Genomic DNA, 26,698 nt, shown 5'->3' with positions numbered 1-26,698 from the left:
AGCACTCTGCCAGGCATAAGAGAAGCAACCATGAGCAAAATCAGACCCATAGATCTTATAGACTAATGGGAAAGATGGTATTCAAAGCATCAAACAAGAAAATTCAAATTGTAATTCTGATCATTCTTACCAACCTTAACTATATAGTGGTGTTTAGGTTTATAAAAGGGTCATTTAATTTTTGTGGTAAGATCAGGGAGGACAGAGATTTGAAAGGAAAGTGGATATTAACTAGGGTAAGATCATTTCCAACACAGACCCTGCGGCAGGTGTAGGCCTGTGGCAGAAGAAATCACAATGTGTTTGTAAAGTAACACAAGGTGGAGAAAAGCAGAGAAAGAAGTGGAACAGGAAGAGTCTGGAGAGCCAGATAGGGGAATGAGCACACTCTTGTAGATCTTGTTAAAGACTTTATCTTAAGAGCAGTGAGTTTATTTTAAGAGCCCCTGAAGTAGGGGAGAACCCAGATTGTATTTGCATTTCAAAGCCTTCATCTGGCTACACTGAAGTGAAGCTATTTAAGAGCTTTCCTAAATCCTGGTGGGAATTGATAGTAGTTTGATCTGGGTTGGTAGCTGGCTGTGGAGACGGAGAGGAATAGATTAATTTAAGAAATAGGGGAAAGAAAGGGAGGTGTCAAGGAAGCCTGGTTTCTACTTTGCATTATTCATTGAGATTGGATGACTAGATAAGATCAAGGTTTGGGGCTCAATTAAATTAAGCCTTGGGCTGTTGCATTTGAGAAATCTTTAAGAAATTTACATATTAAATCTTTCCGTGGCAGCAATATGGTAGGAATATTAAAAAATATGAATCTTTATCCCTGTTTCAGAAGTTATAATCTCACTGGGAAAAAATAAAGTACAGACACAGGAAATATTTAAATGATATGTACACTCAGGACTTCACTTATTAAGTAATCCATAAGGTACAGAATGTAGGCCCTCACCCAGGGTCCTTTTTCATTTTATGTTAAATTTAATTATTTAAACTCAGTTATATAACATTTCATCTTTGAAGTATATTAAATATTAACATATAATTATTGGTACCTAATGAAATTCATTCAAATTCTGGGAAAGTGTACATTCAAATTCCAGGAAAGTACACACATGCGTACTTTTATTATTTAAGAAGATATAAAAATCTATATAGAGAGCAGTTTCATCATGTATTTGAATATGAATTTCACTAGTGTACTGAATAGTTTTTTTAAAGTGTTGATTGATGTTAGTTACAAAGGAGATTCTCAGAATCCATACAATTATTTGTAATGCTCTACAATTCTCTCACACATTCCTCTGCAGAAAACAGGCACAGAATGTGGTCTGTACAGACAGGATGATGGGTTCTGAAAGCATTTGTGGTCAAGGGATTTGAAGAGCAGACAGAATTTGTCCAGGCAAAATTTAAGCAAGAGCACTTTCTAAGTGGAGGGCCAACAGGATTCAAGAATTGGAAGATGTGCTTAAGGTGGACAACAGAAGGATTAATTAGTAAATAGGGATGGCAGGGTAGTCAGTATTATCCCCTGTTTACATAGTAGTGCTTAAGCCTAGGCTTTTATTTTTTTAATAATTTTTTTTTAATGTTTATTCATTTTTGAGAGACAGAGAGAGACAGAGCATGAGCGGGGAAGGGGCAGAGAGAGAGGGAGATGCAGAATCCGAAGCAGGCTCCAGGCTCTGAGCTGTCAGCTCAGAGCCCGACGCGGGGCTCGAACTCACGAACTGTGAGATCATGACCTGAGCCGAAGTTGGGCACTCAACCGACTGAGCCACCCAGGCGCCCCAAGCCTAGGCTTTTGAACTAAGTTCCGTAACTGTTTCCAAGTGGTAATATGAAGATATTTCATCACTTCTTCTGCAGGCTCCCGTCTTCGTCAGGAAGATTTTCCACCTCGCATTGTTGAACACCCTTCGGACCTAATTGTGTCAAAAGGAGAACCTGCAACTTTGAACTGTAAAGCTGAAGGCCGCCCCACACCCACTATCGAATGGTACAAAGGGGGGGAGAGAGTGGAGACGGACAAAGATGACCCTCGATCACACCGAATGTTGCTGCCAAGTGGATCTTTATTTTTCTTACGTATAGTACATGGACGAAAAAGCAGGCCTGATGAAGGGGTCTACGTCTGTGTAGCAAGGAATTACCTCGGAGAGGCCGTGAGCCATAATGCATCGCTGGAGGTGGCTAGTAAGTAAAACGGGCTTTACAGCGGGGATGGTACATTGGGATCATTTCCCTGGAGAATGGTAATAAAAAGTCAAATCTGTATCCCAGGCTTTACCTGAGGAAAATTTCTAGCTTTCTATTTGAATACGATCCTCTACCTATTTAATTTTTTCATAGTTTTCATTGTAACTGGTTATTCAAGCTAAATTGGGATTTGCCCATAGTTGTTGAACCATTTTAATTTGGAGCTGCTTTCTGTTGAACATTTTCACTGAAATTGATTTAGTTCTTCTCCTTTGTTGCTTTTAAATATATTGAATATCTGTATGTTTCTCTAAAAAGAATAGCATGGGGTATTTTTCACTTGTCTTCATTTGGAGAAACACTTTCAACTGGTGGTATAGATAAGGTTTTAAACTGTTTCTAATTCTTAGAAATATATTATATATACTTCTGGTAAACTATAGCTAGAGAAACGTATGTATGTGCCTCATTCTTTATTATCTTGGCTGTTGTAGTGCACTGTGGGAGGAAAACCCGTGTATGTCATCCTTAGGTAGTTAATGGTTTAGTTTATATGCATAAATACCAAATGTAGCTCATTTGCAGTGACCTCAAAAAGGATCTGTTGACTAATGATTAAGTTGTTATATATCTAGAGTCCAAGTGTGTAATATGTTTGAATACAAATTGGGCTTCTCTTATTTTCAATAAACATTTAAGAGGTAGGAAGAGGATTTCATTTCCTTGAAAGAATCATTCTGTGTATGCGTGTGTATATATATATATATATATATATATATATATATATATATATACATATGTGTATATATATATATATACATATACACATATATATATACACACATATATATATATACACATATAATATACATGTATATACACACATATAAATATATATACACATATATATGCATATATATATATATGAATTACATAGGGATTGGCTGGAAAGACAGATGAAATTTAGATCTCTAATTCACTTTAACTACATAAAATTACAGGTGAACCTGAATATATAACTATATGTAAATTTATATATAATATTTTTCAAGATGATTGATGTTTTGATATAATTTATGTTCAGAATTTTAATTATATAATCAGTTTCATAATCTCTGACATTATCTCCATTATTCAACTAGAACTTGAATATATAGATCCACAGATAATTACACAGTTATACAAAGAATTTTGAAACAGATTTTACAACTTAATCAGATTATTAATGTGGAATCAGCTCCCAAGAATTTAGATGAGTTGATCACACTCAGAACTATGTAGTACTTACAATGAGACAATGCCAAAGATGTCTAAAATGAGTATAAAATTTAATTAGCTAAAAATGCAAATAACCATTGAAGACTATGTCAGCACTAGCCATTCACATTTTTAAAACATTTACTTGAAACTCAAGTTTATATTTCTTTGTTCACATTTACTTCATCATAAACTTATGTATGTTCTCTTATTGCCTTGATTCCCAGTGAAAATCTTAGAACTACATCAATGAGATGTATAAAAGTTGTAATCATAGTAGCAGGCTATTTTGTTTTCTTTTTTTCTTCTTCTCTTTTTCTTTATCCCAACTTTAAATGTAGCACAGGCAAAAGAAGTTTAAATGTTTTTATAAAAGGATGTATATATTTTGATAAAGTCATCTTTGAGGTTATGATATTAATACCTTTTCTAGCTTTTGACACGTTTATGTTTAGAATGCTTATTCCCTGTGGAGATAAAATTAAGTTAACATTTGAAAACAAATTTAGAGAATCCCGAAAAATGATGTAGATGACCTAGACCAACTCTTGTTCTTGGTAGTTAAGAAACTGAAGACTGGAGGGAAAAACAGAGTCATTGTTTATTCCCTGAAATTATAATTCCTTATAAATGAAGTGTATACCAATAGACATATAAAAGATCATCTTGTGTTTCTGTGTTATTTCTTACTCTACTTAAATTCTGATTATTGCCAGAATTTTTAGAAAAGGTTACACTTAAATAGAATGTTTAAATGCTTACCTTCTAGATCTTGTCTTTCTTTCTTTTTTTTTTTAATTATTGTTTTTAATGTTTATTTATTTTTGAGAGAGAGAGAGAGAAAGTCAACAGGTAGGGGCAGAGAGAGGGAGACACAGAATCTGAAGCAGGATCCAGGGTCTGAGCTGTCAGCACAGAGCACAATTCAGGGCTCGAACTCATGAACCGTGAGATCATGACCTGAGCTGAATTCCAACACTTAACCAACTGAGTCACCCAGCCGCCCTTAGATCTTTTTTTTTTTTTTTAAACTCCTTTAGTTTTACTTCAGGTGATCAAGATACCCTTAAAGCACTGGAGTTTAGAGAGCTGTGTTTTTCTAATCTGGCTTTTGTGTAGCTATTTTAAAAGACATTATTAATTTCCAGTTAAATTCTTTTTTTCTAAGCAAGATGTTCCATTAATTTGTGAGTCCATTCTGGGAAATACTCTTCCAGTCTTAGTCAACAAATACACCGTCATGGAAGTGAAACCAGATATAAGATCATTATATAACTTTTACCAGTAAAATATTCAAATACATAGTCCCTGAATGCATAAGTCACAAATTTTAGTGTGATATACCAAAATGTTTCAAGCTCCAGAGAAAAAAGAATATTATAATTTACTGAGTAAAATTTAAAGTACTTTAAACAATGCTTTAAGATCATACTCAGTAACAATTCATGTATGTATAAAGCCAGAATGTATAGATAGTGTATATTTAGCAAAAATATTTGGATATTAATAAAGACGGTTTGATAGCAAAGATTTTTATTAGTGATAATAATTATTCTAAACCCTGAAAAAAGTTTGAGTAGTGTTTGCTATCAACAGTTTTTATACTTGTTTAACTGCATTAATTAAAAGCATGTTTTTATTTGGATAAATTGTATTATTTGGTTACATAAGTTACATGGGGAAAAATTAAGTGCTCTGAGTTAAAATAGATTTTGTGTATTTAAAAAATTTGGAAACTTATTTTGTAAACTCAGGCTTTAGTGCACTACAAATAGATATGTAGTAACTTAGTTCACATATATTTCAGTTATTTATTTTAGGCGATGGTTACTGCTAAGTCACCATTCTAAAATATGTTTGCGTCCTAAAATGGAAGGTAGGCTTTTGTATGTTACATAAACCAGGTTGTGTAGGGGTAGGGGGTTGGTTGGAGGAGGGGAGGTCTGGGGAACCATAGGTCATATTGCTTGTAGGTTAAATCTGTAAGGTACAGTTTTACTTTGGTTTTATATTTTCTTGGAGAATATTACTACTTTTTTTTTTAATTTTCCTAGTTTCGGTACCAGAAGTTCAATAACTATTCTTATTGTTCCGAAAGACAAAGACACAGGAAGGCAAAGATTGCATCTAATTTCTTAGTGATCCTGTAGCCCAAAGTAATAGCATTAACAAAAGTGTCTGTGGGCAACACAGGTTTCACAGCACAGTTGTTGGTAATGCTTTTAAAAACATTTATTTTTTGTGTTTCGTTTGCCTTTAAACCAAGTTTTACAGCTGTAACAACAACTGGATTTCTTGGTTCCTAACAATTGTCAATCTCTCAAACTTTGAAAAAAAAAAAGATATTGGATGCCATTTAAAATCTTCATTTCTGTAAAGAAAAGATAACAATTGTGTCTTTTGTGTTTTTAATATTTATTGACATTTACATAATGCCCCAAAAGGATTGCATTTATTATTTAATAGGATCATTTATTTTTATTTTCTTAATTTACAAGCCAATTATAATCTGGTTAGACCCAGTGAAAAGCATTGGCCAGACTTTTGGTGCCTATCCTTGCCATGTAGTAAAATCTGTATTCCTTCCTTGTCCTTGAAAAATCACTTTCAATGCAATTAAAAAGTCACCTCACACAATTAATATTCTAAAAATTCTAATGGTAAGAAATGTATGATGGTCCTTACACCTAAAGTTTCCTGAAACTTGTGGAAGTTTATCTCTGTACAGGAAAAGAATTTTTTATTCACAGTTGTATTTTTTTTAATTTAGTTTTTAATTCTTACATTTCTTTGCAAACCAAGAATGATATATCATGATGGAGACATTAAGTTGGAAAATTAAGGAGATATTGATGCTTGCTGTTTGTAAGATTTCTGAAAACTTTATCAAATTCAGTTTCAAACGAGGCTTTCTAAAAGGGGCTTGCAAGCATTATTTTCTTGCCTGCCTTGTATTAACTCGAATATATTCAAGAGTCTACTAACTGTTTAGGAAAATATTTTATGGGCCCATTCTTCAATACCCACCATTATCACTCACTAAATTTAGAACTCCATTCTATGCCCGGCACAAATTGATAGCCCAATTCTTAGACACAACTTATATTTCAAAAGTAATTTGATCTTGGGTAATTGCATTGAATTTTAAGGAAAATTAATTTGAACCTTGACCCTCATGCTTTCCATCGTAGAACGTGGCCCTCTACGTCATCTGCCAAGCAGTGCACGGCCAGCATATGGCTATTTGTTTCCTATTTAAGCTGTTTTCTCTTGAGGAAAAGAAATTCCCTTCAGACCAGGCAGACATCTGCTCGCTGTCTTAGCAGCAAAACCAGGGAACTATCTTTCCTGAAAAAAAAAAAAATCATTTTGTCCAATTAATCAAAGATTAAGTCTTCCCAGATTTTATTAACTGGGGTACATTTTAATAGTAATTAATTTGAGGTGGATGTTTATATCTTGAGGTAATATTTTCCCATGACTTTCAATATATCATTATCTTTTGTTTTTATTATTATTAAATGGTACTGCTTAAAATGATTTAGATTTTGACTTCTCCAATTTTCCTCCTTTGGGTAAAATGACAACTGAATTGACCATGCATGCTAAGTAGTCATGTGTTTACCTAGGTACAATAGAATGTATTCCCAAACCCTGGACCTTGGAAGATGGAAGGATTACTCCTAGAGGTGAAATGGTTCAGATGAGCAGGTAGAAGTAGAATATGCCATTATATTTTAAAGTATTGATTGATTGAGTGTGTGTGTGCACACACACACAATATGACCTCTATTATGGTCAAACACTGGAATTATTTATACAATTTATATACGTGCGCGTGCGTACACACACACACACACACACACACACACACACACACATTGTTCCCTGATGGACTTTTATCTTTGAAGCTGAATTTGCTGTATATTGCATCTTTAATTGGGGCGCCTGGGTGGCTTAGTCAGTTAACCGTCCGACTCTTGATTTCGTCTCAGGTCATGATCTCGGTTTCGTGGGTTTGAGCCCCACATTGGGCTCCATGCTGACAGGGTGGGGCCTACTCGAGTCTCTCCCCCTCTCACTTCTCATCCCCGTGCACTCTCTCTTTCAAAATCAATAAATAAAAACAAACAAAAAAAATCTTTGTTTCCTCTACTTAATTTGTTTTGTTTTTTTAACTTGCCATTTTCAGGTGTTTCACCACATTCTAAAACCTTTTTTATATCTTATTTTTGTTTTCATTATTCGAAGAAAGAATGTTAAAGAGTCATTTAGTTTCATGAGTTTGTAATCTTTTACTTTCTGGTCCACTTATATTCTGAAATGAACTGATTCTTCGTTCCAGAATTGATTCATGATTAAATGAAATTATGCATATAAAGTATAGCACAGGGACTGTCACATAATTAGAAAACATAAATTATAAATCGTAGATGTAATTGTTGGTGCTATTATTTTCATTACCTTTTTTCTCTTTACCTCATTATTGTCAGTTACCTAGATTCTTTTTATATAAAGGGGATCTGGATGCTTCTGAAAAATGGACTCACTTCATTTTAAATTTAATGACATATGTGTTGGGGCACCTTGGTGGCTCAGTTGGTCGAGTGCCTGACTCTCTGTTTTGGCTCAGGTCTTGATACCAGGGTCATGGGATTGAGCCTTGCATCAGGCTCTGTGCTTAGAATGGAGCCTGCTTAGAACTCTCTCTCTCTCTCTCTCTCTCTCTCTCTCTTTCTCACTCTCACTTCCTCTCCCCTTCTTCCTTGCTCACACACTCTCTCTCAAATAAAATAAATAAAATAAAATAAAATAAAATAAAATAAAATAAAAATGTGTGTTAACATACTAAAATGTAAGTACAATGTTTCAGGAATTAAATTGTCTTAAATTAATTTCTGGTTGAGTACGAAATGTGTTGAATATACTAAATTCCACCTTGAGTTGAAATCCATGGTATGAGAAATTGACCCTTACCTTTGAATCCTCAGTGCTAATGCAGGACATGCAATAGTGTTGACTAAAATCATTTTTGTTGCAGCGACAAATGAAAAAATTCACTTTTATAACTTTTACAGTTGGGATAACATTCGTGTATTTCCTAATGTATATATTTATTCACTTAAATAAAGAGGCAGTATTGCTAAATTCTGTGACATTTTTATGTTTACTTAAAGACTTGAGTGTTTACTATCAATCAGAATATATTCTTTTGTTGTTGCCTGTCTAAGCTTGTGCTGCTATAACAAGAACGCCACGTACTGAGTGGCTTGTGCAACACGCATTTGTTTCTCACAGTTCTGGAGGCTGGGAGGTGGAGATCCGGTGCCAGCATGGTCAGGTTCTGGTGAGAGTTCTTTTCTCAGTTTCTCACATGGTAGAGAGAGAGCTCTGGTCTCTTTACCCTGTGCAAGGACACCAGTCCCATGCTGAGGTCTCCACCTCCATGAACCATCAAATGCAAATTACCGTCAGAAGTAATAAGCTTACAGAGATCATTTTTACAAAACTTTGGAAACTTGTGTTTCATTTTTTATTACAGAACACTTTAAAAAATACATACGTGTTCTTGTAATATCATTACTGACAGTTAGCTACTGTTGAACGTTGGGGAGGTATCCTTTTAGATATCCTAAGGTCCGTATATATTCTCTGGGAAAACTATTCCCTATTTACTAATATTTGGTCTTTGGTAGCCAAAAAAGGCATTGGATATGTTGGAACGCATATCTGTGTAATAAAGACGAATTGGAAAAGTTAGCTCTCTAGGTTGGATCTGACCAGAGAGCTTTCTTCTGCTGAATATTACTAGATACACCATCCTGGACAAGATTCAATCCAGTAATCATGGGGTTAGGGGTTACATATACCGTTACCAGTCTCATGAGCCACTCCTTTTATTTTCTCAAAAACTTGATTGCGTTCATACGTGCTGAAAAGTACTAAGATGATTTTTTCAACACTAGTTGATACTTAGATATAAAAGCCCCTTGAGGCTCCCAGAAAATCAATTCAGTATTTAGTTATTTATGAGAAATTCTTGGCAGTGTCTCCTCCTATCAAGAGTTCTGTCTGTAAAAAATATTAAAAGAACAAGCTAGATCTGGTTACCTCTCCAATGTTATCATATCATTCCTCCTTTTAATCATCCTAATTTACTTAAGACTTAAATGCTAGAAGTCTTTCCCACATACACAGACCAATTTGAGAATCATTTGTATGTATTTTAAAACTAGTGACAAATTTAACAAAACATACCTAAAACTTTTTAGTATGCTTAATTTTAATTAATACAATATAAGTTATCTTAAACTGTCATTAATTATCAATTAAAAATTTTTTGTGTCCGGCTAGAATAAATTATTATTGCATGTTTCGGGGGGGCATAAAAGTTCTCTGTTTCTTTGTTACCCAAAGTGGGCATTAAAAATGTTTTTAAACAGAAATTAAATAAATATGTGAATACCAAAATATAGTTTATCCAAAAAATGGTGTTTTTTCTTTAAGTTTATTTATTCATTTTGAGAGAGTGTGCCCTGTGTAAGTTCATGTGGGAGTGGGGGAGGGGCAGAGAGAGAAAGAGAGAGAGAGAGAGAGAGAGAGAGAGAGAGAGAGAGAGAGAGAGAGAATCCTAAGCAGGCACAACACTGTCAGCATGGGGCCCGATATAGGGCTCAAATGCACAAACCATGAGATCATGACCTGAGTGGAAATTGAGAGCATGATGCTTAACCCACTGAGCCAGCCAGGTACCCCCAAAAATGTGTTTTTTCTTTTTTTCCAAAATAAGTCTGTCTTGGCTTTCTGCTTAGTTATAATTATTCAGTGGTGAACAAAAAGGAAATGGTTTCTACCTTTATGGAAATTACAGTATAATGGGGAGAGGGGAGGAGGACAGTAAATAAGCAACTAGCATACAAATAATTTTACTGTTAAAATTGTGACAGGTGCCAAGAAGAATTGGGGTCAAGCTGAGAAATAAAATACAAGTAGATGTTACCAAGACACAGAGCAAATGAAAAATCATTTTGGATAGAAAGAACAGTACATCCAAAAAGCCATGAGAAATGATAGACTTGGGCATAGTTGAGAAAATGAAAGATGGGTAATATGGCATATGAGTAAGGGAGACAGCTAGGAGCTAGGTGGGATCTAGATCATACAGGGTCCTGTAACCAGGTTAATAATGTTGTATTATATGTTCAGTGCAGTGAGAGCCACAGAAGGTTTTTGGGCAATGGTGGAGGTGACATGATCTAATTTACGCTTAAAAAATGTCTCCCGTGTGATACTTGGGTGCTATATGCATAGAGAATGAGTTGCACAATGATGGGGGAAGACCAATTAGGAAGCTCCTGCGATAGTCCAAGCAGAAGACGATGTCAGTGAAGGATCTGGTAGTCATGGAGATGCAGAGAAAAGCAAGGATTAGATTTGAAGATTGAAGACTTGGCTTAATTCTGAAGGGTGAGATCAGAGAAGCTGAAATTTTGCATGAGATACAGTTATTGGAGATGGCAAAGTCAAGGTCAAGTCTATGACCATGCAGATGGGATTGAGAGTTTGGATTATGTTGTTATCCTAATACTAATTCGGTATGCTGCAGCCCATCACAATCCCCCAAATTGTATTTTCTCAGCCTGAAATAGGTTTACCTTCCTGTTTCACTGGTCACTATCTTACAGTCATGTCAAGCATCACTTCCTGTGGAGGTGGGTGCCCAAGTGCCTAGCACCATTCTTGGCACATTGCAAGTGAAGTTATCTAACGTGTAATTCAGCAACATTTTATTACATGCGTGATGAACATGATAAAGTGTCATAATGCCGCTTTAAGGAACACTCTAATCTATGCTTTTCACTTATTCTCCGCACAATTTCTTTGTAAACTCAAGCAGTCCACATGATCTCCAATTCTCCTGTGAAAGCACAGTACCTAGAATGCAATCATCAGGTACTATTTCCCTGGGAGTTTTTCTTTCTTTCAAGGTTCTGGGATATTTAAGTAGCTCTTCTGGGGATAACATTGCTCAGGAAATTTAGCTCAGGAAATTCAGGAAACCAGAAGGGTTTTTCTGAAGTTACCATGAGAAATTCTACAATTGCAAAATAAGACCTAACTATCTTTACTTTCTCTGTTTCTTTCTGGATAGGGAGAAAAATACACAAAATTAAGTATCCTGAAAAAGAAAATTATTTGTATTCTTGTACTTTGCCAGTAGTCTATATACTATATGTAAAGCTGTAATCATAATCCAGTAGATTTATTTATATTTAATGAAGCAGATTTGATGAGAAATCAAAGGGATGTTACAGCATAGCAATGTTTTGAATTTCTTATTACAGTCTCAGGCTTTAGTCTGTGGTTAATGAAAGATTTTTTTTAAAAAAAGCTTAGTTAAAATTAACGTGTAAAAACCAAGTGGAAATCTGGACACTACAGTTAAGTAGGCAAGAGAAGAAACCTGGGGTGCCTGGGTGACTCGGTCAGTTAAGGGTCTGACTCTTGATTTTGGCTCAGGTCGTGATCTCATTGCTTCATGAGTTTGAACCCCGCTTTGGGCTCTGCGCACTGACCCATGCTGAACTTGCTTAGGGTTCTCTCTCCCTCTCTCTCTGCCCCTCCCCTGCTCTCGTGCTGTCTCTCTCAAAATAAATAAATAAACTCGAAAAAAAGAAAGAAAAAGAAAGAAAGAAAGAAAGAAAGAAAGAAAGAAAGAAAGAAAGGAAGGAAAGAAAGGGAAAAAACCCATATAGATAGTAATGTTGTGTCTAGCTATGTGGGAGAAGCAAACTCAGGTATGGAAGGATTGGGTCTGCTCCAGGCAGCAACTAGAGGCTTCTAGTCATAATGTGGTTAGGAACCAGCAGCATTGGCATTACCTGGAAGCAAGTTAGACGTGATGAATGATGGGCCCCATTGTATACCAACTGAATCAGACCCTGTATTTTAACAGTATTACAATGTGACTTTTGCAAATTCAAATTTGAGAAGCACTCTTCTACATTGCGCTAAACTAGAGTTCATAGACCCCTGTTCATCCCCTGGAACCAAAACAACAACAACAACAAAACCTTTTGGAATGTAAATCCAGTGTTTTTGTTTTTGTTTTTGTTTTTGTTTTAAGAGAAGCAGGTAGAACATGATTTTTGGTGAATTACACTGAATTTCTGAACCAGGAGAGAGGGCAGGGGAGAGTGGAAAAGGATGTATAGGAGGCTAGCAAGTCAGGGGCAGAATTAGAGAGAAGGAAACACAAAGAAAAGCACAGGAGGGACACTGAGGGAAACAAATCCAGAATAACAGGAGGAGAGACTCCAGGAGACAGAGCAGGGGAGAAGGAAGAGGGGAGAGTAAGTAGGAGGATAGGGAATAAGACAGACAAGGGGAAAGAGAGAGAGGTAAGCAGAAGAAAGGTAGAGAGAGAGTATGTGCTGGGGGCTGGGGTGGGGGTGTGGTTATGGTAAGGATTAAACTTGGAACAGTAGAAAAATACATTTGCTTGGATGCAGAAGGAAAAGAAAATTGTTGGCTATGTACGAATAATTACAGACAGTGGGATATTAAGCAGAGAATAGGACACTCAAAGCTTTATCTGTATCCATAACATTGTTTACCAAGAAAAGTAATGCATGAACTTGTATCTTAGGTGTTTTGAAGCAAGTTCAAAGGAAGGTCGTATTTACTTAATCTAAAAGTGAAATGCCATGTGTGTATATAATTTTTATACTTCACATTTTCTAGAATTAAAACTATGGAAAAACTGGAATTTATTAATAAGACTAGAATGATGCTGGAAGGGTCATTTGGAAGTCATTTAATCTGTTCCTCTGACTTTTAAATTGTCTAAAGATCATTTGTTGTATTAAAAGAGGTTCAGAGCTAAAGATTATCTACCCTCCATCATCAGTACCCCTTACATGCATCAGCGTATGTTAACACAAAGTTATTACTTTAATTTACTTAAATCCTATTCCGTAGAAATCTCTTTCATTTTACATGCTAACTGATAACAGAAAAGCCATTTTTTTTAATGTAGTGGCTCATATGTTTGAAGATAGTCATTAAGTGGGGCCTAATTTTTGATAAATTATATCTGTTGTTTAATTTAGGTTTCTAAGTATAATAAAACTGTTTTAATCTCAGTCTCTTAGTATTTCCAGAGTGGAAATTGTAGCTTTAGTAACATTTTAAGTCATATTTAACCTAAGGTCTAAATTGAAGTTTTAATAGTGCCTGTGACATTTTACACTTGTCAAGAGGAATAAAAGTTTATGACCAAGTTATTTAGTATGCCTGAATGGGGATATTTTTTAATCTTATCCAGTAAATAATGGAGTAAAACTTAGAAGAAAAGCCAGATACTTCAAACAAAATGGGAAAGGACATCCCTTCCCCCTAAGGATTTATACTCTTTCTCAATCTCTATCACCCTATATCTCTTTACCACAGGATACTGTACTTTATCTAGATTGAGTCACATTAAGTTACCATTTTATCAGATTCTTATCTCTGTCAGACACCAGAAAATGGATTAGGAGTCTGTGTTTGATGGAGAAGGACACCGAGAACATTTTGATCACATAACTCGGCACTTGTCATAGCTTACTCAGGTGACTTCCCTTAGTTCTAAAATGAAAGTGTATGACAGGTCGTAACCTTGTTGAATCTTGCTTAAGGGAATTCTTGGAAAATATGATTATAGCATATTTTCCTTTGGGACTACCTCAGGAAAGAAAGTAGCAATGAGCCAAAATTCCAAAGGAGAGGAGAAATATTTTTGTGGCTGGTGGAGTGAGAGCATGTTGACAGGTGCCTTTAATTCCTTTCCTTTCATCTTTTGCCTAAATCACCAAAAAATAAAACTTGAATTCTGTGGTCATACTCTGTAATATTTTTCTTTTTCTTTCTTTCTTTCTTTCTTTCTTTCTTTCTTTCTTTCTTTCTTTCTTTCTTTCTTTCTTTCTTTCTTTCTTTCTTTCTTTCTTTCCTTCCTTCCTTCCTTCCTTCCATCCTTCCTTCCTTCCTTCCTTCCTCCCTCCCTCCCTCCCTCCCTCCCTTCCTTCTTTCCTTCCTTCTTTCCTTCCTTCCTTCCTTCTTTTTCTTTCTTTTCTTTTCTTTTCTTTCTTTTCTTTTCTTTTCTTTTCTTTTCTTTTCTTTTCTTTTCTTTTCTTTTCTTTTCTTTTCTTTTTCTTCCTTCCTCCCTTCCTTTCCTTTCCTTCCTTCCTTCCTTCCTTCCTTCCTTCCTTCCTTCCTTCCTTCCTTCCTTCCTTCCTTCCTTCTTTCCCCTGGTACCACTTAAGTCTCTGTTCCTTCTGAGCTATGTTGGTTTATAATTCTTTAAACCTCTCTTAAATTTTAATTATCAACCCCAGGTGAATAACCATACATTTCTTATGTTCTATTCCAAGAGGAGTTTGTGTTGTTTGAATATAATGGGTTCCCTTAACTCTGTATAAAAGTTTTTATCCATAGAGTACATTGTGAACATTCTTTATAGTTACAAATAGAATTTGTATATGGATATTTTGTATATATGTATACACATATATATTTTGTATAGATTTGTACATATATAATTTGTATAGAATTAGTTACAACTAATTCCTTAATTTTGTTCTCCACAAATGCAGTAAATGTTCATTTATGACCTTGGTGAATTTACTTAAGCTCTTTATGTTTCAGTTTTCTCACCTGTAAAAAAAGGGGACGTTACTTCTACTTACCTTAGAGAGGTTTGAGGAGGATTAAATAAGTTGATATATACAAGGGGCTTAGAACTGTGCCTGGTTGACAAGCATTATATAAATGGTAGTGTTGTATTATGTGCCATTTACTGTGTTAGGCACATTACTATGGTTCCAAAGAATGTTTCTCTTCATTGCAGATAAGTAAAGGCTGACAAACTAATGCCACATACACTTACATTCAGATGAGTTTTTTTGTTCCCAGAGTCAATCCTCTCATACATAAGTGTACTTAAAATCCATATAAATATTTGTGAAATGATAGATAGTCTTCATATATCAGTGCATGGTATGTCTTTTATGATAAATATATTTTTGAGGGCTTATAGAATTATTGTCATTGGCATGGCCAGCATTGAAATATTTCATTGTGGCCTTTCTCAAAATGTGTTCCAGTGAAGCATTTCTGTAAGCTGTCAAAAAATAATTTGTAAAATAAGTCTTTAAACAAATTTCTGAACATATCTCTTTTCTATAAGACTTTTGAGGGTTTAAAATATTGATGAATCCTAAGAAACATGAGTAGGAGATCTAAGTTACTACAATTCCCACATTTATATGGAATGCCATTTTTTTTTTCAGAAAACAATTTGTTTTCTCAGAACGCATTTTGGATGAAAAGTAGTGTTTGGTATTTTGTGGGTGGATGTACATTTTCAAAAGTGTCTGAGTATCTCAGGTTCAGGTTTGTGGTTATTTATCTACATGGTTTCTTTGTTTCAAGAGCAAAAGAGTAAGATTATGATATACTATTCTATTTCTTTTTTTTTTTTCCTTCTTCCAGGGATGTTTTCTTCTCCTACATCAGTATGTTGAAGGCTATAACAGGGGACCATTCAATATTCCAAACAATTCAAATATGGTGCTTTACCAAAACTTTGCAAAGAGGTGCTCAGCAGTGTGTGTGGCCTTACCCTTTTCTCTCACTAATATCCTGTTACTGTTAATAGTCTTGACCTCAGCTTTCTAAACTTTGCTTTCTATAATGGATATAATTTACCTCTTGCAAGCATTTGACACAATTGACCTCCTTTGTGAAACGTTCGCTTTCCCAGAATTTCGTGGCACCCAGCTAGGTCAGGATTACATTCTGCTGCATGTAACTAAAGTCAGGCAATTTACCAGACGGGTTTAAAATTGATTCTGGAGGAAGGCTGTACCACAGAAGTATGGCAGCTCCGAGAAGCCATCAGGAATCCAGCTTCCTTTTATTTTTCTGCTCTGCCAGCCTTAGTATGTGGCTTTCTTCCTTGTGGTTACAAGCTGATGGCTGTACCTCTCAATATCACCTTTCTGTGCTGTACTAGAAGGAGGAGTGTAAAAAACCAGCAGCTATCCCCATCCCCCTACCCCTGCTTTTTTTTTTTTTATCAAGACAGTAAATTTCTGGAAATCTTCACCCAGTAGAAGTCTATTATATTTCATTGGCTAGACCTATGTCACATGACCACCTTTAGTTTCAAAGATGTATGGTGTGCAAAAACAAAATTCAAGGGAGTTATACTTTATTAAGTGGTTCGTGAATCAGGCAGCATCCCTGTAGCAAGTAGAAAGATGCTCCCAGGAGTACATCAACAAATGAAAGGTTTTTATAGGAAGGAGGGTAGGGCCAGTCATTATTAGCAAAAGAAAAGAAAGGATTGTTTCAGGCAAGGTCACCTTCCATCAGGGGAAGGGCAGGGGGTCTTATCATACACATGACCTCATCTTCCTTTGGGGAATGGAGAGGGCCCCTGTGACAGATTACCTCATTGGTGTTGACCAGAAATTTTCAGATTTATTGGCTTAAAATTCCCTTCCTGGAGAGGTTGAAACTACAATTAAGTCTTGGTTTGCTGTCCTGGGGAAGTGACTCCACCTTGAGCCTGCAGTTTTCTTTTTAGTAAGGAGAAATGTTTTTAAATAGCTCATTTCTTCCCCAAACAACATTTGATATTTTGCTAAAAGGAAGAACAGAAAAATGGATGTTCACTAGCCAGCTAGCAAGGTCCACCATCTACCTGCTATTGATTTTCTTCTTATTTATATCTAGACTAGTCTTGGCTTATAGCTGAAATGTTCAAATTCCTGGAGTGTTTATTCTTCTCTTTTTGCTCTGTGGTTTGCCTTGGATGACCACACCTACCTCTTTGGATTCTTCTAGAACTATTGTCCTGTTTCACTCCCTGTTCTCTTGTCTCTAGCCTTGACTTCCACCGTTAGCTCCATTTGGAGATCCTGGTAGTATCTCCAGATGAAATGTCCAATATGAGACTTAACCATCTTCCTTTCCATTCCTGCCTTTCCTCTAGTTTGTCCTAGCTCTGAAAGGGATACCACCATCCATTTGTCTCTCCAGACTAGAAACTTGAGATTAATTCTTTCTTCCTTTCTTTCCATCTGTTCCTATCAGTTGATCCTCAAGTCTTGCTGATGATTTGTCTTGAATAGCTGTAGGATTTTTCCACTTACCTTCATTCCTCTCACTATTCTTCTAATTTGTGTCACCATTATTTCTCAACTACATAACTGTAATACTATTTCGCAAGTAAAAATCTGATCTGTCCCTCTTGATTGTTCACTCAGAGATTCTCCAATGCCCCTAAAATCTAAACGCTTGAAAATGATTTGCAAGGGTCTGTGTGATCCTGGCATTGGTGGCCTAAAATTCATGGTCTCCTACCCCTATCTCTTTGGTCTGGAAAAAAATATTTATTATTTCAGAGTTCAGAAGACCCATCCTTTACTCTTAGCCTCCTTTTCTGCACATCCTACCCCTCCCACTGTCACATCAAGTTTAACCTTACCCATATCACCCTGTATTCCTTTATCATATTATGTAACTCCTGTATTGTAATTAGATTGTATTTGCCACTTAGTTCCTTTTTTTTTAAGTTTATTTATTTATTTTGAGAGAGAGCACACACGCCTGCAAGCAGGGAAGGAGGAAAAGGGGAGGGGGGAGAGAGAGAGAGAGAGAGAAAGAGAGAGAGAGAATCCCAAGTAAGCTCCACGCTGTCAGCACTGAGCACAGCTGGGGGCTTAATCCCATGAAATGTGAGATCACTATCTGAGCTGATATCAGGAGTGGGACACTTAACCAACTGAGCCACCCAAACGTCCCTTGCACTTAATTCTAAACACTGTAACTTGTACCTAGTATAGGTCACAAAGGGAGTGTTATTACTAAATCTCTGTCAGTAAACAGTTCTGTATAATGATCCCCACCAACCAACAATAATGGAAAAAAAAAAAAGGTCTCTTTATATTTGAAGGTGCTAATGTGTAATTTGGCATTTTGTTTCCCCAGTAGAAATGAGAGACTGCATACATTATCTATCTTTTTTAGCCTGGTGTGTTTTATGCCTCACCTTTTTTTTTTCTTCCATGTAGAATTTTTTTTTTTCTTCTAGAATCAACTCCAGTGGCAAGTTAAGTCTGTGACTATATCTCAGCTAATTTTTCTGAAAAGAGTTTCACGTATAACATTCATTTATTTAATACCATATTCTGATCATTAACTCAGACCATGGAATTTATTATACCTTAAATAGAATGAAATTAAGTTTTGGAATTTAAACTAAACAGTGGATACTTGCACGGATACTGAAAAAGAAATATGTATGAACATATATCAAGAGAAGTAAGTATCACCCCCCCCCACATTGGAACAAACTATTCATTAACATTTAGATTTAGATTTAAACACTTAAATGTATAGTTTAAAATTTTATACCAATGTTTGCATTACTAATCTAATATACACTGCTTGAACATCGATTGTGAGGCATAACCGCAGAGAATCCTTCCAAAAACTTTAGAATTTAGATTTTTCTCTTATGGTGTTAGATATAAAAATTAACAGAATAAAACATTGCTCACATTAGTATGAATATTTAAAAGCATAAACATTTTGGGGATCCCTGGGTGGCTCATTTGGTTAAGCGGTCGGCTCTTGGTTTCGGCTCAGGTGATCATCTTCTGGTTTGTGGGTTCGATCCCCACATCGGGCTCTGCGTTGATGGTGTAAAGCCTTCTTGGGACTCTCTCTCTCTCTCCCTCTCTCTTGCTCTCTCTCCCTCTCACTCTGCCCCTCCCCTGCTCTCTCTCTTTCTCTCAAGGTAAATTAGTTTAAAAAATATAAGTATTTTTCATGTAAATATAAATTTATATTTATAGATATAAATTTATATTTATATATATAAATATTTTTCATGTAAGTATAAAACAACCATGTTAAATATTTTAAAATTTTAGAACACTCTTTTTTTGTTTAAAGTAAGTAAGACATAAAGCCTAGACCTTAGAAGAACACAGTCCTTTACATTGGTAACTACTTCTTTTGACTGACTCAGTTATGCTGATAACCATTGTCTAAGCTATAGCATTGCTACTAAGAGGGGGGAGGGGCAAAGAGTTGTTAATTTAAATGAAACAGTTGCAATTTAATTAATTTTATTGTGATACAATTGACATATAAAATTGTATTACTTTCAGGTATACAACATAATGATTTGATACATGTGTATATTGCAAAATGATTACCACAGTTTCACATTTTTCACCACGTATAATCATAAGTTTTTTCTTGTGATGAGAAAAAAGATCTACTTTTAAGATCTCCCTTAGCAACTTTCAGATATGCAACACAGTATTGGTACCTATAGTCCCTAGGACTTACTTATCTTTTAACTGGAAGTTGGTCATTTTTGATCACCTTCATCTATTTGCCCCACCCCTCTGCCCTCATCTCACACCCACCTCTAGTACTCCTTAGTCTGTACTCTGTTTCTAGGAGTTTGGTTTGTCTTTCTTTGTCTCATTTATTTCACTTAACATAACGCCCTCAAGATCTGTCCATGTTGTTGCATCTGACAGGATATACTTTTTTTTTTAACATTTATTTATTTTTGAGAAACAGAGAGAGACAGAACATGAGCAGGGGAGGAGCAGAGAGAGAGGGAGACACAGAACCAGAAGCAGGCTTCAGGCTCCGGGCTGTCAGCACAGAGCCCGACGCGGGGCTCGAACCCATGAACCATAAGATCATGACCTGAGCCGAACTCGGACGCTTAACTGACTGAGCCACCCAGGCGCCCCATAGGATTTCCTTTCTTTTTATGGCTGAATAATATTCCATCGTGTGCATGTATATATACACACATACAAACACACACACATATACCCTTACACAAACATACCCCATATTTATTTTATTTGTTCAGTCCTAGGTTGTTTCCATTGCCTTGGCCAGGGAAGTGCTGTTATCTTTGTGAGGTAGTGATTTCATTTCCTTCATAAATACCCAGAAGTAGAAATGCTGGATCTTATAGTAGTTCTGTTTTTTTGAGGAACCTCCATACTGTTTTCCATAGTGGCTGCACTGACATGGTTCCAATTTTAAAGAGATTTTTATTGAAGTCAGAAAGTATACACACACATTGAAATTCACACGCACACAAACTGAGGAAATATTTTTACATGCTGCTATGGATTCAGTTAAAGCTCCTTTTTAATGTTTTTAAAAATGTCAGATTCAAATCTTCTTTAGATTCTTAAAAATAGGGTTGAAGCATATGATTTATTCATGAAATTTTGGCTAGGAAAAATATGAACAAAGAAATTCTCTTCCTCTATTCTTGCCCTGAAATGCTACAGTTACTGTGATAATTAGCTCAATGTTATTGTGGGTTATTTTTTTCTTATAAATAATTTATACCTCAGTTTGCCTTCATCCTTTAAAATGGCAATGCATGAAATTGATTTCGTAGAATTGTACCTTTGATTAATATTTAATTTGAAATTATTTTACAGATTCAAGTTTCGATGTAACTATGTCACATTTTGAGATGCTAAGTGTATATTAGAAAACTTGAGTATACATGTCTTTATAATCACTCACTGTTTTATTATTCAAAAGCACCATTTCCTCACTTTATCAAGTAATGTATTTTATAATGTATAATTTTTTTTTGGCTCAGTAACAGAGTTGATTACATTTAGAATCACTTCATTCCCCCAGCTCCCTGTCCCCCTGAAGTTCAGGCCATATGCCTATAATATTAAATATATAACATGTAGATGTTGTAAATGAAACTATTTACCAGTATGAAAATACACATTTGAAAATATAAGTCACTAAATCCACCGAATACAGGTCACGTCTCTACTTCATGCAACTATTTCTGTCATTCACATATCTGAGGACCTTGGGCAATCAGTTCACAGTGAAAGCTGTTGAGTTCCTGATGCTCATGTAGGTGAAGAGGCCCGGGACCTAGAGGGACATATTTCATAGGCAACTTGAGTTGATGAGTGGAAATGATAGCTTGAAAGATTAGTTTCTTCTGGAACAAGGAGTACTATCTTATTCCTCTCTTCCCAATCCCATTATCTTTTCTCCCCTTAAAAGCCTTTTGATTTGGTACAAAGGTGGGGGGCTACTGTAGAGTAGAGTTACACATGTCTGTCAAAGGTTGTTTTCCCATTCAGCTCAAGAACCTGGAATTTGTCCAATGGTAACCTACCATGCTATGTGCATGGATCTTAATCCGGCCCTTTGTCATTTTAGCAATAAATGACAAACATACAAAAAACAAGATAGGGTTGGGATCATGTGATTAATGATATACATTTGTTTACCATTGATTTCCCTTCTTGCTGTGTCTGCTGCATGAGGACCAGGAGCTTGTCACTCTTTATCACTGCTGATCTAGAACAATGCCTAAGCAAGTCTCTGGAATGTTTGGTGAATGGATGTTATGCTAGTTTAATGCTTGGAATTGATTTTCTGGGACTTTCCTAAGGACCTGATAATACCTCCTAACCTCTGTGACTTCATTTGCTTATCTATAAGTAAGCAATGCAATTTGCTATCTTATGTAATAATTGCATAATTGGCTAACTATTGGAAAGTAATTTGGACCAGTCAGAGATAGGCATTGTACAGATAAGAGGGGGTTATCTTTACTAGCTAATCAATGATATCATTAGAACTTCTGATATTTCTTATGCTTTTGCAGAACTGTACAATCTTAGTATCTGGAAGAAAGTCAGGCTGTGGTTCTATAAAAATGGAGGAGAGGAAGAGAGGAAAGGGAGAAGGTTTTAAGTTTAATTCACTATGATGACCATGTCTATGAAACTTTCTTTAAAATTATGCTTTTTCATGAGACTTTGTGTATTTTTTATTGACTTTTTTTTTTTTTTTTTTTTTTTGTTTTAGTTTTTTAGCCAGGAAATGTGGATTTGCATGTCTGGGGGAAATTAGTGAGTGAATGGCGGCCATGATCATATTTGGCAGGGATGATAAGCCTGCTTTCAGAAGGGGCATTCCTCCGGTGCTTGGCTGGCTCAGTTGGAGGAGTGTGGCTCTTGATCTCTGGGTTGTGAGCTCGAGCCCCATGTCAGATGGAGAGATTACTTAACTAAAGTCTTAGGGGCACCTGGGTGGCTCAATCAGTTAAGCATCCAACTTTGGCTTAGGTCGTGGTCTCTTGGTTTGTGGGTTCAAGCCCCACATCAGGCTGATAGTGCAGAGCCTGTTTGGGATTCTCTCTCTGCTCCTCTCCCACTCATGCACCTACCCATGCATGCTCTCTCTCTCAAAATAAATAGACATTATACACACACACACACACACACACACACACACACACGTAAAATGAAAAAAATAAAGAAATAAAAAATATGAAATCTTAAAAAAAAAAAAAAAGAAGAATGTGCATTCCTTTATGTTTTCCCAGACATTTCTGCTTGGGGATGTGGGATGTGGGAGTGGGAGAACTGTTTCTGTAAGGGATAATTTTTTTGGTTTTTATTTCTGAAGGACAACGTTAGCCTTAGTTTTGGATCGTATTCTCACAGCATTCATTCCGTTGACTAGCCTTACATGCCTATTAATTGTGTGGAAACCTCGTTTGTCTTTTATGTGTTTAATTCATTAGATGGCTAGAGATCATTTCTGTGTTTTTCATCTGTGCTGTATCTTCCCTTTATCTGATAGTTGTTTGGCAAATTTAACTGTGCCAGATTTTGCTCCCTGTTTAAGTGTGTTTTTGTGCAAGTGAACTGTTACAAATGATGCATGCAAACACACCCATTTGTATCCTGCCACTCATAACCCTCTTCTTTTTATACTAATGTCCCCCAAATTCTGACTTTTTACAAGGTGGACTTATTTTGAGAACCAAATCCTATTATTTCAGAGACATTCCTTTTGGGACATTTATTGTACTACAGAGAATCTCTCCTTTCAAATGACTCGTATTTCACTTAATGTTTACAAAAACTATTCATTTATCTGACATAAGGGGCTAATCAAACGGCTTAAGTACATTCCTGGCTGTTTGGAAGCTTTTTAAGCACCATAGAGAGAGTACTTAGCAATGGAAATTGTGTTTATGTGTGTGGAATATCGCCGCTGAAATTCTGAACAGACCCAAAGGAAGAAGAATATTGAATTTTAATATTCAAGCAAACATAACTTATTTCTGTTTTATATTTAACTTAGTGGGATAAATTGGCTCTTATTAAAACCTTCTTATAGAATATAAGCTACGATGTTATTTTTTTTTTTAATTTGAAGAAGTTGAGGTGGAAGGCCGTGTTAACTGTAATAATAACCACTACTTGTGAGTGTGTGCTCTGTGCCAAACACTGTTTATATTTATTAATTTACTTAGTCCTCACAAAAACTCAGTGAAGTACGTATTGTTATTACCCTTACTTTTTAGATGAAATCAAGGCCCAGGTGTTTTAAATAACCATCATGCTCGTGATCCTTATGCTATATTTCTTCTCACACTGATGTGAAACTTAAGACAAATTCATTTTATATTTGAGACAATTACCTTCCCACAAAATAAGACCAAAGCATAATATACATTTACTTCCTTTGGTAAAATAACTGTTAATGTGGCAGTAGGTACTAAAATGTACAATTTTCAGTTTGTATTTTTCTATCTGTTTTCCTAATCTGTAGTTACAGACAAGAACCAGTAAAATGTTAATGTTGTACATGCAAATCCTTTTCACACATGAAAATCATACATTTTTCTTCAGCTGCAGTCAGTGGTTCAATATCTGTACATTTTGCATTTAGGATTAAGCTATGGCTTTGATATTTATACATTATTGACAAACCGAGCTATCATTAAATTAGTATACTTAAAAATATGCTTCCCAATTAAAACTTGAGATGGGCTAAAAGGAGGTAAATTGATGGTTGATCAGTGTTCTTTCTGTCTTTATTATTTTTTTAAGAAGGCTTAAGAAACTTAACCTATATCTTCCTCAATTTGTTGTGATACATTAAGTGATTTCTGTCACTCCTGTGTAATTAAAGAAACAAAACAGATGAACATAGGGGAAGGGAAGGAAACAATAAGATAAAAACAGAGAGTGAGGCAAACCATAAGAGACTCTTAAATACAGGGAACAAACTGAGTGTTGCTGGAGGGGGGGGGGGATGGGCTAAATGAGTGATGGGTATTAAGAAGGGCACTTGTGATGAGCACTGGGTGTTGCATGTGATGAAGCACTGACTTCTACACCTGAAACTAATATTACACTGTATGTTGACTAACTGGAATTTAAATACAAACTTGAAAAAAAAAAACGGATAAAGTGACTTTGAGTCAAGAAACCATTCCTAATATGACCCCTTAAAAGAACATGACTAGTATGTCCAGGAGAGATCAATATGTGGGATCTTCTGACATGACATAGGTAATCTTTTAAAGCCTGGATATTGACTAGACAATCCACTAAGTAAATAGCTGGGAAGCAGTAAAGCTTCAGTTGGCTTGCATTGTGAACACATACTGCTTCCCTTTCTCTTGTATTGATGAGACCCTTCTTGTGATGTGTTCAGCTTTCTGTTAGGGTCATTTACTTTGATTCTACTTAATTTATACTTAATCTTGTTGTTTTATGTTATCAGATTCAGCATGTAATTCTTCAACTTAAAAACTGGGAGTTACTCATCTCTGGCTAATAAGCTTCAGTGATGTGAAAGTCCCAGTATTTCAGTCTGGTCTTGGATTATCTGACCTAGAAAATGTGTGAATTCCCCTGCTCAGAGGATCTCTGGAAGCATCACTTCTGAGGACGCACTTGGGGCTGCTTGAAGCTCAGGTGACCATGATCTCCTGAGGGTCGGATACAATAAGCCTTGAGAAAATCAAACACAGATTGATAGTATTGAATGACATAAACTTTGTATCAGAGGGAGTAGTCCTAATTTACTTTGATTTGATAGTTGCAGAGATAACATGTTGTCAATGTATCATTGACTTTTTCACTAAAATTGGTAAAGTGTTTGTAAGTATATGAAAGATCATGTCAATGTTGTAATGTTCCTCTGCTCCAGAAAGAAGCATAAAAAATGATCAGTAAATTGGTTACAGAAACATCGTGGTGGAGAATTAGACATACACCAAATTAGGACAATTGCCAGGTACTTTCTGTTTTCATATCTGAGTGTTTTATGGTGGATAGGCTCAGGGTCCATGAGATTTCTTTTCTGCATGAGGTTTCCTGAAAGTATGAAGGTTGTATATATAGGTACATTGTCCTCAACTTCATAGGTATATTTTCTGGCTCCTTACAAGGCAGCTGAGAAGACAAATGAACAGTCAACAGTCTGAACTTGTAAAGTTCAAGAAGGAAAGCCAGGATCTAATTGAGCTGATGCTTTATTTCTTTTGGCTGCCCTACCTGGTGATTTTTTTATACCCTGAAGAGTAAGCAGACACTGAGTAAAGAAAGATTGCTGCCCATTTACATGAAACAAAACACACAAATTGCCAAATAAGGGATAATGGTTTATCTTCAAGTGTTAAAAGCCTCAAATGGTTCTCTAAAATTTATAGCTATTTTTAGTTCTCTCAATTGAACCATGTTTAATAACCAGCAAGTTACTGTATTTTCCATGCTAGAACTTTTTCTAGTTAATAACTTTCCCAAGCCATTCTTCCATCATTGGTTTTCACACATTTCTCTCATCACTTTTAATACTCTGACTCTTTTATGGACCATAGGCATTCCAAAATATTTACCTATTTCTCTTTGCAAAATGGGGTTTTCACTGATTTCTTTTCCATTTATAGATGTAAATGTCATTAACATAATTTAACCTTATATCGTAGAAGAAGGAATAAATTAGAATTGTTTTACAATTTTTCCATAGACGGTTTACCATATATATGTGTTCTTTTCAGAGTTGATTCAGAATCTCCTACCAACAGACTTTGGTGCTCACAACATGAATTCTTAATATTTAACTTATTATCAAGTATTACCATCAGTTAATGTGTGTTGAATGCCCATGGGGCTGCTGGCATAGACCTGTGGTGTGTACCTAAAAAAATATAACAATCACAGAACAATTTAGGCTCTGTTGTGTAGTAGCTCTGATCTTCAACAACATGAATAAGAACTCACATAGGGAAGAATAAAAAGAAGGAAGATATTTTTTGAATGGAAGCTGAGAGTTGGGGTTGAGAAAAAAAAAC

The 26,698-nt window shown here is 35.6% G+C and overlaps 1 protein-coding gene across 10 annotated transcripts in view; it reads left to right on the top strand.

Moving 5' to 3' along the window:
- ROBO1 (roundabout guidance receptor 1) overlaps positions 1–26,698 on the top strand; it is a 1,129,831-nt gene that overhangs the window by 798,476 nt on the left and 304,657 nt on the right. For all 10 annotated transcript variants that reach the window (XM_019839543.3, XM_045036748.1, XM_045036754.1 and 7 more), the window contains one exon: positions 1,870–2,196. In XM_019839543.3, the coding sequence (XP_019695102.3) occupies positions 1,870–2,196 (327 nt within the window). The remainder of the gene's footprint in view (positions 1–1,869; positions 2,197–26,698) is intronic.

The sequence above is a fragment of the Felis catus genome, chromosome C2, assembly GCF_018350175.1.
Source record: "Felis catus isolate Fca126 chromosome C2, F.catus_Fca126_mat1.0, whole genome shotgun sequence".
Lineage (NCBI taxonomy): Eukaryota > Metazoa > Chordata > Mammalia > Carnivora > Felidae > Felis > Felis catus.
This window is presented reverse-complemented; position numbering and strand designations above follow the sequence as displayed.